Genomic DNA, 18,698 nt, shown 5'->3' on the forward strand with positions numbered 1-18,698 from the left:
GGCACTGGACTAAACACTTTACATATACTAGGTATTTAGTCTTCATAAAAATTGTGTGGCTAGATACTGCTACCTATATTTTACAGATAAAGAAACTGAGAATCAAGGATTAAGTAATTTGCCTAAGGTTACACTACACTAAACTGCAGAGCACACAGTAGTCTCCCTGCCCACGGTGGGAGGATATATTCCAAAATTCCCAGTGGAAGCCTGAAACCATGGATAATACTGAACCCAATATATACTGTTTTTTCCCATATACACAAACTTATGATAAAGTCTAATTTATAAATTAGGCACTGTAAGAGATTAACAACAGTCATAAGAAAATAGAACAACCATAACAACATAGTATAATAAAGTTATGTGGACGTAGTCTCTTTCTCTCATCTTACTGTACTGTACTCACCTATTTCAAACAGCAGTGGGTAACTGAAACTATGGAAAGTGAAACTGCAGATAAAGGGAAACCACTAGACATACTCTAACAGCTTGACTCTAACCACTAAGTTCATATTTCCAGCGAAAATCTGTGAAATAAAATGATACTTTTGAAACACTGTAATAAACTAATACATTATATATAAGACTCAAGTCAATTCCACAGAATTTTATATAACCTGGGCTAGGTACTTCTGAAAGAAGCCAGAAACGTGCATAATAGAATGAATAGTGAAAGTTTTAACAAAAAAGTAATAATATTCCCATTCTTCAATTCCTGTTATTAATAATAACATTTCTTCCATTATTCTATTATCACATTCAGTCACTGTAATCTCCTTCCTCAGATATTCTCTAATACCTCATTCTCAATTCTATTTTGTCTGAAGATGAGATAGTCTTATCTACTTAGGAGGAAAAAGTCACTCCCCCTTTTCTATCTTAAAAGATAATCAATTACAATATAAAATATGATAAAAAGCTCTTGTCATATCTGAAAGACGTATTTCCCTATATGTTGCAGTAACAAAAACTTTCATAGCAATGCTTTGATCTTTAATAATCATGTTCTAGTTGTTCTGAACTTAATAATAAAGTAAAAATCACCCTGTGGTATAAAAAAAAAATTCTATTTCTCAAAAGCTGGGATTTAAACACATGCAAGCATACTACACTACTACACACACAAAAATACAATTCAGGTCTCCATCATATTTATTGTTCCAGGCACTAGCTGGACAACAAACAATATTCCCTCTACCACATATATTCAGCTTAAAACATGAAACACTCAGGAATATTCGCAAATATCTAAAACATTAAAATCATGATTTTATGTGGTCTTCACCAATTTTTTTTCACTGCAGAATTTAAAAGAAGACATTATGAAATGTTTTTGTGTGAAAGGTACTTTGCAAGATAAGCTATTTCTTGAGATAAATAACAGTGATATTTAAATCTGACATCAAAATCTGTCAAAATAGATCCGCTTATTAATAATTGTGTAACTGAATTATGTTTAAAATTTAAATCCAGAGAGCAAAGACTGCTAAGAATAAAAAGTTTAAGTCCCAACAAACCAAATACATCCTTTTAATGGGATACCATTTCTTACCTTTGAATCTTCATTGTTCACTCCAAGTTGTAACACAGCTTGAGGAGATTTTAGTTTTGCTTGAGCAGAGTGAGCCATCTGAAGGTTAAGCTGCCATCCAACCGTCTCTAGCTTTAAAAGACAGGTGCAGATTTGAATCAGATGGTACAGAAGGAAGAAAACAGTCAACTTTAAGCAAATCTCCACTCTGCAGGAATGTGTATGGGTAGGCTGGGCTTCATAGAAAGTCAGTTCCAGGGCTCCTTTAACCTACATACTCTGCGAATTCTCCCTTTGGGCTTCCTAGATTGGCCTCCTGCCATGCCTGTCAAATTTAAGAGCAAAAGTCATCTTTAAATATACAGGCCGGGCGCGGTGGCTCAAGCCTGTAATCCCAGCACTTTGGGAGGCCGAGACGGGCGGATCACAAGGTCAGGAGATCGAGACCATCCTGGCTAATATGGTGAAACCCCGTCTCTACTAAAAATACAAAAAAACTAGCCGGGCGAGGTGGCGGGCGCCTGTAGTCCCAGCTACTCGGGAGGCTGAGGCAGGAGAATGGCGTAAACCCGGGAGGCGGGGCTTGCAGTGAGCTGAGATCCGGCCACTGCACTCCAGCCTGGGCGCCAGAGCGAGACTCCGTCTCAAAAAAAAATAATAATAAAATAAAATAAAATAAATAAATATACTCTATTCTAAAAATAAAAAATTCTAATACCAAGCAGTGAAATATATTAAAAGATCCAATGTTTTTAAATATTAAACAATAAATTACTATTTTAAAATAATATTTTTTAAAACTAATGGTTTTTAAATAGTTACAAATTTCAACTAGTAAATAGCATAAATTGTTGAAAAGCACTTTAATGACTTCCCATCATCTTTCAAAAAAACCTTTGCATTAGGTACTATACAGGTAAGATTTGCTTTTTTTCTTTTTAATTTAGAGGGAAACTAAAGTATCCAGATGGTAAGAAGTTCACACCTTTAGATACAATGAGATTGAAATAGTCAGGCAGAGAACTCATATCTACTACCTAGCAAGTGTTACGCAACAGACTATCACACTTTCCAAGGTACTCCTACTATTGTTCCCAGTTATGACAGAAACTAATCAGAACATTTCCTTTGAATTTATTAGTTAATACAACAGCAAAATTTTAATCAAGTAAGACAAAAATAGTAAAGGAAGACTAAGGCAGAGAAACTTTTCTTACAAAGTATTAAGGAGCACAGATGTGGCTTTATACTGAACTTCAGCAGCTTATTGGTGCCTCCAGCTTCAAAAGTGTAAGGTTTTAGATTTAATTTCCTGTAAATTTCAAGTATCAATATTTAGGGAAGTTTTGTGAAACCCAATAGTCATTTGCCTCTGATAACATGACCCTAATAATAGATTTAGTAAAACTACCTTAACAATACTGGGTAAGAATGGCAGGCTCACAACAATTTTTCCTTGACTAGAATACTAATCACTTAATTTGAAAGACTGTTCAACAGCTAGAATCACAGCAGTGACTCAAAGCCAAGTTGGAAAGAGAGCAATGAAAGTATTATCTATTTGAGAGAGGATGTGATGAGAAAATAAAGATACAGTTCTGTTCCTTCTGGCACTAAACCTTTTAGAGGTTATGGGTAAAAAGAAGGAAGATGTTGTAGAGATCTAATCTATAATATCTCTATAATACCTAATACAAAATCAATTTAATGGTACATGTTAAGTAAGGATTCTTTATATACTGATCTTAACACTGATTACAGTAAGCACAGTCTCTGATACCAGCCTAACACTATTATCAAGTCCCATGCAATAGACTTTCCAATAAAATAGGAATAAATGTCATAACCATTCTCATATATTAAAAAAGCACTGGCATACATGTCATCTTAATTGAAAAGCACATTCTAGGTATTTACATTGACCTGTAAAATGTTGCATTTACCTTATTTAATTGATCCTATCCCTCTCCATTAGGCACTTAACATAACTAATGAAGAGAGATATTAAGTGAATAAATTAAAACGCACACCCCACCATGATCAGGCCTTGATATTAACTAATGTATGCTTAAGCACTGCACAGAGATGATGCAGACAAATTAAAAAGAACCCTGAATTTGAGGCTTATGATTTGGTTCACGCTTAAACTATCACTAGCTATGTGACCATGGCTAAGCCACATCTTTCAAGATTCAATTTCCTCATACAAAATGGAAATCAATCCATCTGAACTACCTACTTTTCTGGGTTACTGATAATATCCAATAACATGCACACTTAAAGGATTTTGGCAACTATAAAGTAGTATAAACATAAGACATTTTGGTCACCTAATTTGTTCTATAGTATCTTCTAAATATTTTTCAAATATTTTCCAAAATTCATGACTGATTTCAGACTCTCATCATCCACATATTCCCAGACTATCACAATAGTCTTCTAACTGGGCTACCTGCCTCCTATAGAACCTCATCCCATCATCCCACTTCCCTTCTTAAAAGTCTCCAATAGTTCCTTACTACCTATAAAATAAAATCCAAACTCTTAAGTCCTAAGTCTAGTATACAAAACCCCTCAGGACGTGATAACAACCTTTCCAGTCCTATGTTCTAAAACATATTCCTAATTATCTATAATTTAGCCACAGTGAACCAAATAAGATTCCCAGAACACACTACGCTGTTTCACATATCTCTTCTTTGGCTCCAATGTCACCTCCTCTGTTATTTTTTCCTTTCCCTTCCCTCTGTAGTCTGCTACTCTGTTCCCTCAGCACTCTATATCTTTCTCTATTAACATTTAGATCGGTTTATTGCAATAATTTGTCTACATGTCTATCTCCTCAGAGTAGAGTGTAATCTCCATTAGGAGACAGCTGGAGTCTTATTCACCTTTATATCCTTGTGACCTACAACAGCCTCTGACAGAGTCAACATTAAAGATTCCTCTCAGACAAGTGATAAATCACATAACATACACAAACTTTCAAGGAGAAGTATTCACATGAAAATGAATGTATGAAAGAGGAAGAAAAAAAAGTTGTATTTCCACTTGGCTATGGCTTTCGTAGGAGGCAGGATTGCAACCTATAGAGCTAATATTTGGTTGGTTCTTCACATACACATACATACATACATACACACACACACACACACCCCACCTGTCACACATACAATATTATCTGCAGGCCAAAGCATGTCCAGAAATCCTTTTTATAATGAGTAAACATTACCCTAACTTTCATTTGGTTTGCTAAGTGGCAGCTGAGTGTGGGCTGTGAAGTTGCATACTAATTGACCTTAAGCAAGTTACATATTCTATTCACCTCTTTGAGCCTCAGTTTTCTCATCTGCAAAATGGAGACAATAATACCTGCCTCACTAAGTTGTAAAGGGTTAAATGGTGCATTGTCAAATATTGAGTTAGTGGCACTTCCTTTCCCAATTTCTCCAATTAGGTGTTCTGTCCAATCTGTATATTCTTTCCCCAACTAGATATGTGTGTATTTATATCAGGCCATGAGTTAGCCTTCCTTGTTGATATTATAAATTGTCTTTGGAAAATACAACTTAAAATATATATCATCACACAAGAAACTATCAAGTATTTTGATTTTAAAAGTACAAACAAAATTGCATATTTTAAACACATTTAGAACGTTATTATATTCATTTTAGAAGATTATTAAAAAGCCATCTGACAAAAAGATACAACTCTAATTTTAAAAGTTACTAACTAGAGATAGGTACACAAAGGCTACCTGCAAAACTCATGTTAATCAAGACTGCGTTACTCATTCACAAAACTACTTAGCCATGTGGCTAGAAGAAAGGATAAATTAGAGTCACCACTAAAATATTTTGGGTCGCAGACTATTTGATAACTGAATGAAAAGTATAGAAATTTATCTCAGAAAAATGCATACACATTCACTAATTTTGGATAATTGCATCAAATTTTGAAAGACTTCTTTACTACCCACTCCCTAAGTAGAACCAAGTAAACAATTTCTAGATTAGAGTTTCTTTGACTTCAACTAACAGTAAGAATGACTGACATAACAAATGTCCAGAAGACAGGGAAGCAGGGTCAATAAATTAACAAACTGTATTATCAGTCCCTGGATAACAAAGAACTAATAAGTGAACTGTGTCACTACTTGCCTTGCTTTATTTTCCTAGGGCTTTTTACCATCTATCATAACATATAGTATTTATTTGATTGTTGACTACCACTTAAGATTCTAAACTCCTTGAGAAAAAAGGTTTTTGTCCTTTTTATCAGTGCCATATTGGAGCACTTAGAATAATGCCCAGCACACAGTAGGCACATTCTACATCTACCTGTAGAATTGAATTGAAATAAAGAGTATGCACAAGGGAGGTAATTTTTAAAAGTCATGGTTTTAGGTGTTCATGGATTGGCTTTCTTAATTTCCAGAGCCTTTTCTACTAAATTTTGTCATTGAAAAATATTTGTTCCATGGCCACATGACAGAGTAATAAAAAAGGTAAATAAAATTGCTTACCTCGTATGTGTTTGTGCATGCATACACCCACACATAAAGTTTCACAGAAGAGGCTAAGATCTGAGAACGGACAGACTGCCTGCTCAAGTTGGTCCCTGACCCCTGAGTAGCCTAACTGGGAGACATTGCCCACTAGGTGCAGACCGACATCCCACACCTCACACGGCGGGGTACACCCCTGAGATGAAGCTTCCAGAGCAACAATCAGACAGGAACAGTCGCTGTTCAGCAATATTCTATCTTCTGCAGCCTCTGCTGCTGATAACCAGGCAAACAGGGTCTGGAGTGGACCTTAAGCAATCTCCAACAGACCTACAGCTGAGGGTCCTGACTGTTAGAAGGAAAACTAACAAACAGAAAGGACACCCACACCAAAACCCCATCAGTATATCACCATCATCAAAGACCAAAGGCAGATAAAACCACAAAGATGGGGAAAAAGCAGGGCAGAAAAGCTGGAAATTCAAAAAATAAGGGCGCATCTCCCCCTCAAAAGGTATGCAGTTCATCACCAGCAGCGGATCAAAGTTGGATGGAGAATGACTGTCGAGTTGAGAGAAGAAGGCTTCAGTGCATCAAACTTCTCAGAGCTAAAGGAGGAATTAATTATGTACCCAGCGCAAAGAAACTAAAAATCTTGAAAAAAGAATGGAAGAATAGATAACTAGAACAATCAATGCAAAGAAGGCCATAAACGAACTGACAGAGATAAAAACCATGACACGAGAAATATGTGACAAATGCACAAGCTTCAGTAACCAACTCGATCAACTGGAAGAAAGTATCAGCGATTGAGGATCAAATGAATGAAATGAAGTGAGAAGAGAAGTCTAAAGAAAAAAGAGGAAAAAGAAATGAACAAAGCCTTCAAGAAGTATGGGATTATGTGAAAAGACCAAATCTATGTCTGATTGGGATGCCTGAAAGTGAGGAGGAAAATGGAAACAAGTTGGAAAACACTCTTCGGGATATCATTCAGGAGAACTTCCCCAACCTAGTAAGGCAGGCCAACATTCAAATTCAGGAAATACAGAGAACACCACAAAGATACTCCTCGAGAAGAGCAACTCCAAGACACATAATTGTCAGATTCACCAAAGTTGAAATGAAGGAAAAAATGTTAAGGGCAGTCAGAGAGAAAGGTCGGGTTACCCACAAAGGGAAGCCCATCACGCTAACAGCAGCTGTCTTCGCAGAAACTCTACAAGCCAGAAGAGAGTGGGGGCCAATATTCAACATTCTTAAAGAAAAGAATTTTCAACCCAGAATTTCATATCCAGCCAAACTAAGTTTCATAAGTGAAGGAGAAATAAAATCCTTTACAGATAAGCAAATGCTTAGAGATTTTGTCACCACCAGACCTGCCCTACAATAGCTCCTGAAGGAAGCACTAAACATGGAAAGGAACAACCGGTACCAGCCATTGCAAAAACATGCCAAAAGGTAAAGACCATCGAGGCTAGGAAGAAAATGCATCAACTAGTGAGCAAAACAACCAGCTAATATCACAATGACAGGATCAAGTTCACACATAACTATATTAACCTTAAATGTAAATGGACTAGATGGTCCAATTAAAAGACACAGACTGGCAAATTGGATAAAGAGTCAAGACCCATCAGTTTGCTATATTCACAAGACCCATCTCACATGCAGAGACACACATAGGCTCAAAATAAAGGGATGGGGGAAGATCTACCAAGCAAAAGGAGAACAAAAAAAAGCAGGGGTTGCAATCCTAGTCTCTGATAAAACAGACTTTAAATCATCAAAGATCAAAAGAGACAAAGAAGGCCATTACATAATGGTACAGGGATCAATTCAACAGGAAGAGCTAACTATCTTAAATATATATGCACCCAATACAGGAGCACCCACATTCATAAAGCAAGTCCTTAGAGACTTACAAAGAGACTTAGACTCCCATACAATAATAATGGGAGACTTCAACACTCCACTGTCAACATTAGACAGATCAACGAGACAGAAAGTTAACAAGGATATCCAGGAATTGAACTCAACTCTGCACCTAGCGGACCTAATAGACATCTACGGAACTCTCCACCCCAAATCAACAGAATATATATTCTGCTCAGCACTACATCGCACTTATTCCAAAACTGATCACATAATTGGAAGTAAAGCACTCCTCAGCAAATGTGCAAGAACAGAAATTATAACAAACTGTCTCTCAGACCACAGTGCAATCAAACTAGAACTCAGGACTAAGAAACTCAATCAAAACTGCTCAACTACATGGAAACTGAACAACCTGCTCCTGAATGACTACTGGGTACATAACGAAACGAAGGCAGAAATAAAGATGTTTTTTGAAACCAATGAGAACAAAGATACAACATACCAGAAACTCGGGGACACATTGAAAGCAGTGTGTAGAGGGAAATTTATAGCACTAAATGCCCATAAGAGAAAGCTGGAAAGATCTAAAATTGACACTCTAACATCACAATTAAAAGAACTAGAGAAGCAAGAGCAAACACATTCAAAAGCTAGCAGAAGGCAAGAAATAACTAAGATCAGAGCAGAACTGAAGGAGATAGAGACACAAAAAAACCCTCCAAAAATCAATGAATCCAAGAGCTGGTTTTTTGAAAAGATAAGCTAAATTGATAGACAGCTAGCAAGACTAATAAAGAAGAAAAGAGAGAAGAATCAAATAGACGCAATAAAAAATGATAAAGGGGATATCACCACCGACCCCAAAGAAATACAAACTACTATCAGAGAATACTATAAACACCTCTACGCAAATAAACTAGAAAATCTAGAAGAAACGGATAATTTCCTGGACATTTACACTCTCCCAAGACTAAACCAGGAAGAAGTTGAATCCCTGAATAGACCAATAGTAGGCTCTGAAATTGAGGCAATAATTAATAGCCTACCAACCAAAAAAAGTCCAGGACCAGACAGATTCACAGCTGAATTCTACCAGAGGTACAAGGAGGAGCTGGTACCATTCCTTCTGAAACTATTCCAATCAACAGAAAAAGAGGGAATCCTCCCTAACTCATTTTATGAGGCCAACATCATCCTGATACCAAAGCCTGGCAGAAACACAACAAAAAAAGAGAATTTTAGACCAATATCCCTGATGAACATTGATGCAAAAATTCTCAATAAAATACTGGCAAACTGAATCCAGTAGCACATCAAAAAGCTTATCCACCATGATCAAGTGGGCTTCATCCCTGGGATGCAAAGCTGGTTCAACATATGCAAATCAATAAACGTAATCCAGCATATAAACAGAACCAAAGACAAAAACCACATGATTATCTCAATAGATGCAGAAAAGGCCTTTGACAAAATTCAACAGCCCTTCATGCTAAAAACTCTCAATAAATTCGGTATTGATGTAATGTATCTCAAAATAATGAGAGCTATTTATGACAAACCCACAGCCAATATCATACTGAATGGGCAAAAACTGGAAGCATTCCCTTTGAAAACTGGCACAAGACAGGGATGCCCTCTCTCATCACTCCTATTCAACACAGCATTGGAAGTTCTGGCCAGGGTAATCAGGCAAGAGAAAGAAATCAAGGGTATTCAGTTAGGAAAAGAAGAAGTCAAATTGTCCCTCTTTGCAGATGACATGATTGTATATTTAGAAAACCCCATCATCTCAGCCCAAATCTCCTTAAGCTGATAAGAAACTTCAGCAAAGTCTCAGGATACAAAATTAATGTGCAAAAATCACAAGCAATCTTATACGCCAGTAACAGACAAACAGAGAGCCAAATCAGGAATGAACTTCTATCCACAATTGCTTCAAAGAGAATAAAATACTTAGGAATCCAACTTACAAGGGATGTAAAGGACCTCTTCAAGGAGAACTACAACCACTGCTCAGTGAAATAAAAGAGGATACAAACAAATGGAAGAACATACTATGCTCATGGATAGGAAGAACCAATATTGTGAAAATAGCCATACTGCCCAAGGTAATTTATACATTCAATGCCATCCCCATCAAGTTACCAATGACTTTCTTCACAGAATTGGAAAAAACTGCTTATAGTTCATAAAGAACCAAAAAAGAGTCCGCATTGCCAAGACAATCCTAAGTCAAAAGAACAAAGCTGGAGGCATCACACTACCTGATGTCAAACTATACTACAAGGCTATAGTAACCAAAACAGCATGGTACTGGTACCAAAACAGAGATATAGACCAATGGAACAGAACAGAGTCCTCAGAAATAATACCACACATCTACAGCCATCTGATCTTTGACAAACCTGAAAAAAACAAGAAATGGGGAAAAGATTCCCTATTTAATAAATGGTGCTGGGAAAATTGGCTAGCCATAAGTAGAAAGCTGAAACTGGATCCTTTCCTTACTCCTTATACGAAAATTAATTCAAGATGGATTAGAGACTTAAATGCTAGACCTAATACCATAAAAACCCTAGAAGAAAACCTAGGTAATACCATTCAGGATATAGGCATGGGCAAGGACTTCATGTCTAAAACACCAAAAGCAACGGCAACAAAAGCCAAAATTGACAAATGGGAACTAATTAAACTAAAGAGCTTCTGCACAGCAAAAGAAACTACCATCAGAGTGAACAGGCAACCTACAGAATGGGAGAAAATTTTGGCAATCTACTCATCTGACAAAGGGCTAATATCCAGAACCTACAAAGAACTCAAACAAATTTACAAGAAAAAAACAAACAACCCCATCAAAAAGTGGGCAAAGAGTATCAACAGACATTTCTCAAAAGAAGATGTGCATACAGCCAACAGACACATGAAAAAATGCTCATCATCACTGGCCATCAGAGAAGTGCAAATCAAAACCACAATGAGATACCATCTCACACCAGTTAGAATGGCAATCATTAAAAAGTCAGGAAACAACAGGTGCTGGAGAGGATGTGGAGAAATAGGAACACTTTTACACTGTTGGTGGGATTGTTAACTAGTCCAACCATTATGGAAAACAGCGTGGCGATTCTGCAAGGATCCAGAACTAGAAGTACCATATGACCCAGCCATCCCATTACTGGGTACATACCCAAAGGATTATAAATCATGCTGCTAGAAAGACACATGCACATGTATATTCATTGCGGCACTATTCACAATAGCAAAGACTTGGAATCAACCCAAATGTCCATCAGTGACAGATTGGATTAAGAAAATGTGGCACATATACAACATGGAATACTACGCAGCCATAAAAAAGGATGAGTTTGTGTCCTTTGTAGGGACATGGATGCAGCTGGAAACCATAATTCTCAGCAAACTATTGCAAGAACACAAAACCAAACACCACATGTTCTCACTCATAGGTGGGAACTGAACAATGAGAAGACTTGGACTCGGGAAGGGGAACATCACACACTGGGGCCTATTATGGGGAGGCAAGAGGGGGGAGGGATTGCACTGGAAGTAATACCTGATGCAAATGATGAGTTGATGGGTGCTGATGAGTTGATGGGTGCAGCACACCAACCTGGCACAAGTATACATATGTAAAAACCTGCACGTTGTACACATGTACCCTAAAACTTAAAGTATAATAATAATAAATAAATAAAAAAGAAATACTCTATAGGTACAAATTAGATATAACATGACAACAGTTGTAAATTTTTTTTTTTTTTTTTTTTTTTGAGACAGAGTCTCACTCTGTCGCCCAGGCTGGAGTGCAGTGGCCGAATCTCAGCTCACTGCAAGCTCCACTTCCCGGGTCTATGCCATTCTCCTGCCTCAGCCTCCCGAGTAGCTGGGACTACAGGTGCCCGCCACCTCGCCCAGCTAGTTTTTTGTATTTTTTTTTAGTGGAGACGGGGTTTCACCGTGTTAGCCAAGCTGGTCTCGATCTACTGACCTCGTGATCCGCCCGTCTTGGCCTCCCAAAGTGCTGGGATTACAGGCTTGAGCCACCGCACCCGGCCTGTTGTAAAATTTTTTAAGTGAAAATGATTTCATCCTTTTGATGCATAATATGTACACATATATAGCCATAATAATGCAATATAAAATATTTCCTGAACATGAATCTTATTTCTTATTCTTTGCAAATTTACACTTACTAAAAAAAAAAAAAAAGTTTCACAGAAAATAATCAGTATTCAGAAAGCTTAAATGAAGAGAAAATACATAAAGGATAACTAGTATTACAACCTAATATTTTATAGCTACATAATGTAATTTAAAAACCTCTCTTTTCCATGAAAAAAGAAGACAAAGAAAACTAACAACCCTGTGAGACAGGTAACACTTATTATCCCCATTTTACAGATTAAAAAGGTAAAACAAATGTAAACAATAGGTGAATCGGGATAAAGAATATATGGGGCTTCCTTACATCATTATTGCAACTTTTCTGTAAGTTTAAAATTCTATCAAAATCAAAAGTTACAAGTTCAGTCAAGTGAGAATCATCAGAAGATACTGAATCAAACTGGAGAAAGTCTCATGTGAATTTTATGTTTACACAGTCACAAAGTATCTACCCGCGACTGCTCTTTATTTATAAAACAAAAGAGTAGTAATAGAGTGGAGAACCTCACCTTACCCAAGGGATCAAAATTAACATTACCAAAAAGTAGCTAATGAACATCTAGTACCTGTAGGTGTGATATTCTGCAAAAGTCACAATGTCACTTACACAGTATTCTAACCAAAAAATCAGAATCTACATCTGATCATGAAGAAACAACAGACAAATTAAAATTGAGGGATACCCCATAAAATAAGTGGCATGTATCCTTCAGAAATATCAATGTCCTAAAAGCTAAGGGAATAAGTAATTCCTTACATTGCTTACTATATATTATTATACATTCTATTTACCAGGTCTATAGTAGGCATTGGCGATATAAACAAGATACAGTTACTCTGCTAAGGTGAAAAATCTTATACCATTTAATTATTCCTGAGACTCATAACTAAGCAAATAAGACAATCACCAATATTTTAGTTACATGTGAAATAAAATTCAGTATAGAGTTTTGCCTTCAGTTAGCTAATTATATTTGCTTCTATTTAAAATAAAACTCTACCCTGTGTATATCATACCAGTGAACTATATTAATGTAATTTGTTTTATTATTTCATATTCAAATTTAAATCTGAGGGTCCTTACACTTTAATGTCCTAGGTTTAAATATGATCAAAATAATATAAAACACAGGAAAGAAAGCCACTAATATTTATAATGGTTTTCAACCCATGCCAAAACTGTTAACACAATAGTTAGGCATCTCACTTACATTACCTTTTACCTGAGAATGTTACTGAAATGTCAGCTCAAAATATTATAATTTCAATATAATCTTAAATTCTTACAATTGCTCTGTAAATCAAAATTCTAAGCACATCTCAAATTAGCCAAAATTACTATATTAACTCTTTTTTTCTGAGAGAGTCTCGCCCTGTCACCCAGGTTGAAATGCAGTGACGTGATCTCAGCTCACTGCCACCTCTGCCTCCAGGGTTCAAACGATTCTCCTGCCTCAGCCTCCCCAGTAGCTAGGATTACAGGCACACATCACAACACCCGGGTAATTTTTGTATCTTTAAGTACAGATGGGGGTTTCACCATGTTAGTCAGGCTGGTCTTGAACTCCTGACATTGTGATCCACCCACCTCGGCCTCCCAAAGTGCTGGGATTACAGGCGTCAGCCACCGCACCTGGTCACATTAACTCTTTAAAACAGGAAAATAAAATGTAAAGTTACCAGCCAAATTTTTACTAGTAGCTCTCTAAAAATAGTAGCATTAAAGTTTTTTGGACTATGTCTCACAGCAAGAATACTTTTTATGCTGCAAATTGATACACATACACAAAAGTTTCACAGAACAATTTTTATCCAGAGCAGTGTTCTCTGATAATCTCTGTTATGTTTCTCTTCTTTTTTTTTAAATGCTATTTCAGAAACCTTTAAATTGATTTCATTACCCACTAATAGAACAGGTCATCTACAGTTTGAAAAACAATGCTTAGAAATACTGAATGAGTTGTAAAAACTATGTATGTGTGAATATTCATGAAACAGTTATTATTTATTATAATAAATCATAAAAACATAAAGTTAGAGCCAAAACTACTAAATCTGAAAACATCATCTATGTTATTTTGTTATAATCCACCATTTATTTTATAACTGCCAAATGCCATAAGCGGAAATTCTATATATGTATAGTTCATTACACAAACTACAGCCATACCTCAGAGATATCACAGGTTCAGTTTTCTGACCACTGCAATAAAGCCAAAATAAAATGAGTCACATAAATTTTTTGGTTTACACTATGCTGTAGTCTATTAAATGCACAAGAGCAATATGTCTTTAAAAATACACCCCTGAATTTAAAAACTTTATTGCTAAAAAACACTAACAATCATCTAAGCCCTCAGTGAGTCAAAATCTTTTTGCTGGCTGAGGGTCTTGTTTCAAGGTTGATGGCTGCTGACTGATCAGGGTGGTGGCTACTGAAGATTGCGGTGGCTGTGCCAACTTGTTAAAAGAAGACAGCAGTGATGTTTCCTCACATCAAGTGACATTTTCATGAAAGATTTCTCTGTAGCATACAATGCTGCTTGACAGCATTTTATTCACAGAACTTCTTTCAAAATTGAAGTCAATCCTCTCAAACCATGCCACTGTATTATCGACTACATTTATTAATATTCTATATCTTTCTTGTCATTTCAACAATGTTTATAGTATCTTCACCAGGAGTAGATTTCATCTCAACCCATTTCATTGCCTATCCAACAAGAAGCAACTCCTCATCCATTCAAGCTTTATCATGAGACTATAGCAAATCAGTCCCAGCTTCAGGATCCACCTCTAATGATAATTCTCTTGCTATTTCCATCACGTTTTCAATGACTTCCTCCACAAAATCTTGAACCTCTCAAAGTCATCCATGAAGGCTGGATCAACTTCTTCAAAACTTCTATTCTTGTTGATATTTTGACCTCCTCCCACGAATCACAAATGTTCTTAATGACATCTAGATAGAGAATCCTTTACAGAAGGTTTTCATCTTACTTTGCCAAGATCCATCACCATCCATAAGTAATCACTGTCTATGGCAGCTATAGCCTTACAAAGTGTATTTCTTAGGTAACAGACTTGAAAGTCAAAATTTTTCTTTGATCCATGGGCTGAAGAATGAATGTTGTGTTAAAAGGCTGGGAGAACAAAACAAAACAAAACATTAATCTCCCTGTACATCCTCATCAGAGCACATAGGTGACCAAGTGCACTGTCAATGAGCAGTCATATTTTGAAAGGAATCTTTTTTTCTGAGAGTAGGTCTCAAAAGTAGTCTTAAAATATTCTATGAACCATGCTGTAAACAGATATGTCATCCAGGCTTTGTTGTTCCATTTATAGGAAGAATAGATTTAGTATAGTTCTCACTCTGGGATTTTTGAAATGGCAAATGAGCACTGGGTTCAACTTAAAGTCAATGGCCACATTAGCCCCTAACAAGGCAGTCAGTCTGTCCTTTGAAACTTTGAAGTCAGGTATTGACCTCTGTAGCTGCGAAAGTCTTAGACAGCATCTTCTCCCAGTAGAAGACTGTTTTGTCTCCATTGAAAATTTGCTCTTTAATGTAGTCACCTTCATCAGTGATCTCTGCTAGGTCTTCTAACTTGCTGTAGTTTCCACATCAGCACTTGCTGCTTCACCTCACACTTTTATGCTCTGGAGATGGCTTCTTTCCTTAAGCCTCATGAACCAACTTCTGCTAGCTTCCAATTTTTCTTCTGCAGCTTCCTCACCTCTCTGAGCCTTCATGGAACTGAAGAAAATTAGGGCTTTCCTTTGAATTAGGCTTTGGATTAAGAAAATATTGTGGCTAGTCTGATCTTCTATCCAGACCACTCAAATTTTCCTCTTATCAGCAAAAGGCTGTTTCATTTGCTTATTATTCATGTGTTCACTGAAGTAGCATTTTAATGTCCCTCAATAACTTTTACTTTGCATTTACAACTTGGCTAACCATTGGCACAAGAGGCCTAACTTTCAGCCTATCTCAGGTTTCAACACTCTTTACTCACTAAGCTTAATCATTTCTAGCTTTTCATTTAAACTGAGAGATATGCAACTCTTTCTTTCACTTGTACACTTAAAGGCCATTGTAGGATTATTAACTGTCCTAATTTCAAAACTGTGTCTCAGGGAACAGGGAAGCCCAAAGAAAAGGAGAGAGACTGAGGAATGGCTGGTTGGTGGAGCAGTCAGAACATACCCATTTATCAAGTAAGTTTACCATCTTATATGGGCATGGTTTGTGGCATCCCAAAACAGTCACAACAGAAACATCAGAGATCACTGATCATAGATCACCATAATGAAAGGACACAAAGATAGATGTGTACCCGCCCCCCACCCGCTACACCCTTGTTCTGCTCTCTAATCTTTGCACATACCAGAGATTTCGTAAGTTCTGTGAGTACCTGGTTTTCTGCACGTACCAGAGATTTTGTTTTGCACATACCAGAGATTTTGTAAGTTCTGAGGCAAGGTCACAAGACGTGTTTAAGTAAGATAAACTCTTGCTGCCATAAACCTGCTCTCCCGCCTCAAAGTTTGAACCAAAATATCAGAAATGGCGGGAACCAATCATAGTTAGCCAAATCGCCTTGTTCAAACACTAGCCAATCATATATCTGATTTGTATAATAACTCTATGCCCACTTTTCTTAGACTATATAACACTGCTCGGAGCTCAGTGGGGGAGCTCTCCTGCCCGTCTTGTTTCACGAGCGAGGGAGAGTTCCAGGTTCGAACCTGTAATAAAGATCCTTGCTGCTTAGCTTTGACTCTGGACTCTGGTGGTCTTCTTCGGGGAATAAACGGTCTGGGCATAACAATAACAGATATAACCACAGTAAAAAAAAGTCTGAAATATTGCAAGAAATACCAAAATGTGACACAGAGACACGAAGTGAGGTGGTCACAGGCCTTCAATTTGTGAAAAATGCAATATCGGGCCGGGCGCAGTGGCTCATGCCTGTAATTCCAGCACTTTGGGAGGCTGAGGTGGGCGGATCACCTGAGCTCAGGAGTTCAAGAACAGCCTGGTTAACACGGCAAAAGCCCATCTCTACTAAAAATACAAAAAAAAATTAACTGGGCATGGTGGTGCATGCCTGTAATCCCAGCTACTCTGGAAGCTGAGGCAGGTGAATCACTTCAACCTGGGAAGCAGAGGTTACAGCGAACTGAGATGGCGCCACTGCACTCCAGTCTGGGCGACAGAGCGGCAGGACTCTGTCTCAAAACAAAAACAAAAACAAAAAAAACCCAGTATCAGCAAAGTGAAATAAAATGAGGTGTGCCTGTATATGCCACTATTTCTTTCTAAGAAATGTAAAAATTACAAAGTTGATTAAATGTTTAATATAACAACATGAATATTTATAAGGCTAAGCTAAATCTTACTCCAAACATTTTTTCCTGACCTCATTGACTTCTTCCTATTCAATCTATTGATTATAGAAAATTCTCAATTTATAAAACAATGTGTTCTGGTATCAAGTTTGCATCTTAAAAAAAAAAAAATCCTTCCACTAACATCTAAAAACTCCTAACAAATACAAAAAAAAAAAAAAAACCCGTATCTGAGAGCTCTATAAGGCAAACTGATTTTGGAGAATCAAAACATAATGTAAGATAGCAAGATACCAAGAATTGAAACAAAATACCATGAAACCAAGTTACCCATGTTTTGTGACTCTGCCTTGAGGTAGTCACAGTCACTGGTCACTAAGGCAGCAGTTTGGGAGACAACCACAAATATGAGCTCGCCATCTTTGTGGGTGAAGGAACCAGATAAAGGAGCACAGGACAACAAGAACCTCAGAGAGTAAGAGGGGAATCTCAGTAAGAGATGAAAGAACCCTCAAATTCTGTTTTTAATTTCAGCCCAGGTGTCTGGATGACTCCTACATTAACAAAGACAAGTGGAAAACAGAAAGTAGCTTGCAGCTAAGATTTAAAGTACTGAAGGGAGATTTAAGTCACCACTCACAAAGGAATGGCAGATTGCAGTTTGAGACACACCAAGTTTACTGCCCTAAAAGAAAAATATCAGAGCAAAATAACAAAATCAAGAAAAGGGCCAGGCACAGGTGTTATGGGTAGTTAGGCATGAACAGGGTAGGAGAGGCCTCTCTCCCACCCACTAGGAATGCCAGGTAAGGGTTTGGCAAATATCACATTGCCTCTCTAAAAGTAGTAAATTGGCAGCTGGCCCCAGGGAGAGGCCATTTCCTGATGGTCCTCACCTGTTGCACTGAAGTGTTAATTGAATGCAGAGACACTAAGGAGACGCAACTTCCTGGGCATGAGCATTAAGAAACAAAATGGCAGAGTATGATCTGCCAGGGGCACACCACTGGAAAAGGGAAAAAAGCCTCAGATGAGCATGCATACAACTTCCTAAAAACACTACACACGCTCACCTCCCAAGTGTAGGGAGGGCACTGCATATACGGGCAGCCCACCCTAAAGGAGGATTCACAGGAAAGGGGTCAGCCTATAAAGTCCTAGGATGACAGTTAACCACCACACTTGTTCTTCAAATTGCCCACTTGGCTCTCTTCCAAGTGTAAATTTCCTTTTTTGTTT

At 37.3% G+C, this 18,698-nt stretch overlaps 2 protein-coding genes across 6 annotated transcripts in view; one reads left to right on the plus strand and one right to left on the minus strand.

Moving 5' to 3' along the window:
• ATG12 (autophagy related 12) overlaps positions 1 to 18,698 on the plus strand; it is a 1,142,999-nt gene that overhangs the window by 759,608 nt on the left and 364,693 nt on the right. The window lies entirely within an intron of this gene.
• Positions 1 to 18,698, minus strand: part of COMMD10 (COMM domain containing 10) — a 971,919-nt gene that overhangs the window by 161,080 nt on the left and 792,141 nt on the right. For all 3 annotated transcript variants that reach the window (XM_050793096.1, XM_050793097.1, XM_050793094.1), the window contains one exon: positions 1,556 to 1,666. In XM_050793096.1, the coding sequence (XP_050649053.1) occupies positions 1,556 to 1,666 (111 nt within the window). The remainder of the gene's footprint in view (positions 1 to 1,555; positions 1,667 to 18,698) is intronic.

Source organism: Macaca thibetana, chromosome 6 (genome assembly GCF_024542745.1).
Source record: "Macaca thibetana thibetana isolate TM-01 chromosome 6, ASM2454274v1, whole genome shotgun sequence".
Taxonomy (NCBI): Eukaryota; Metazoa; Chordata; class Mammalia; order Primates; family Cercopithecidae; genus Macaca; species Macaca thibetana.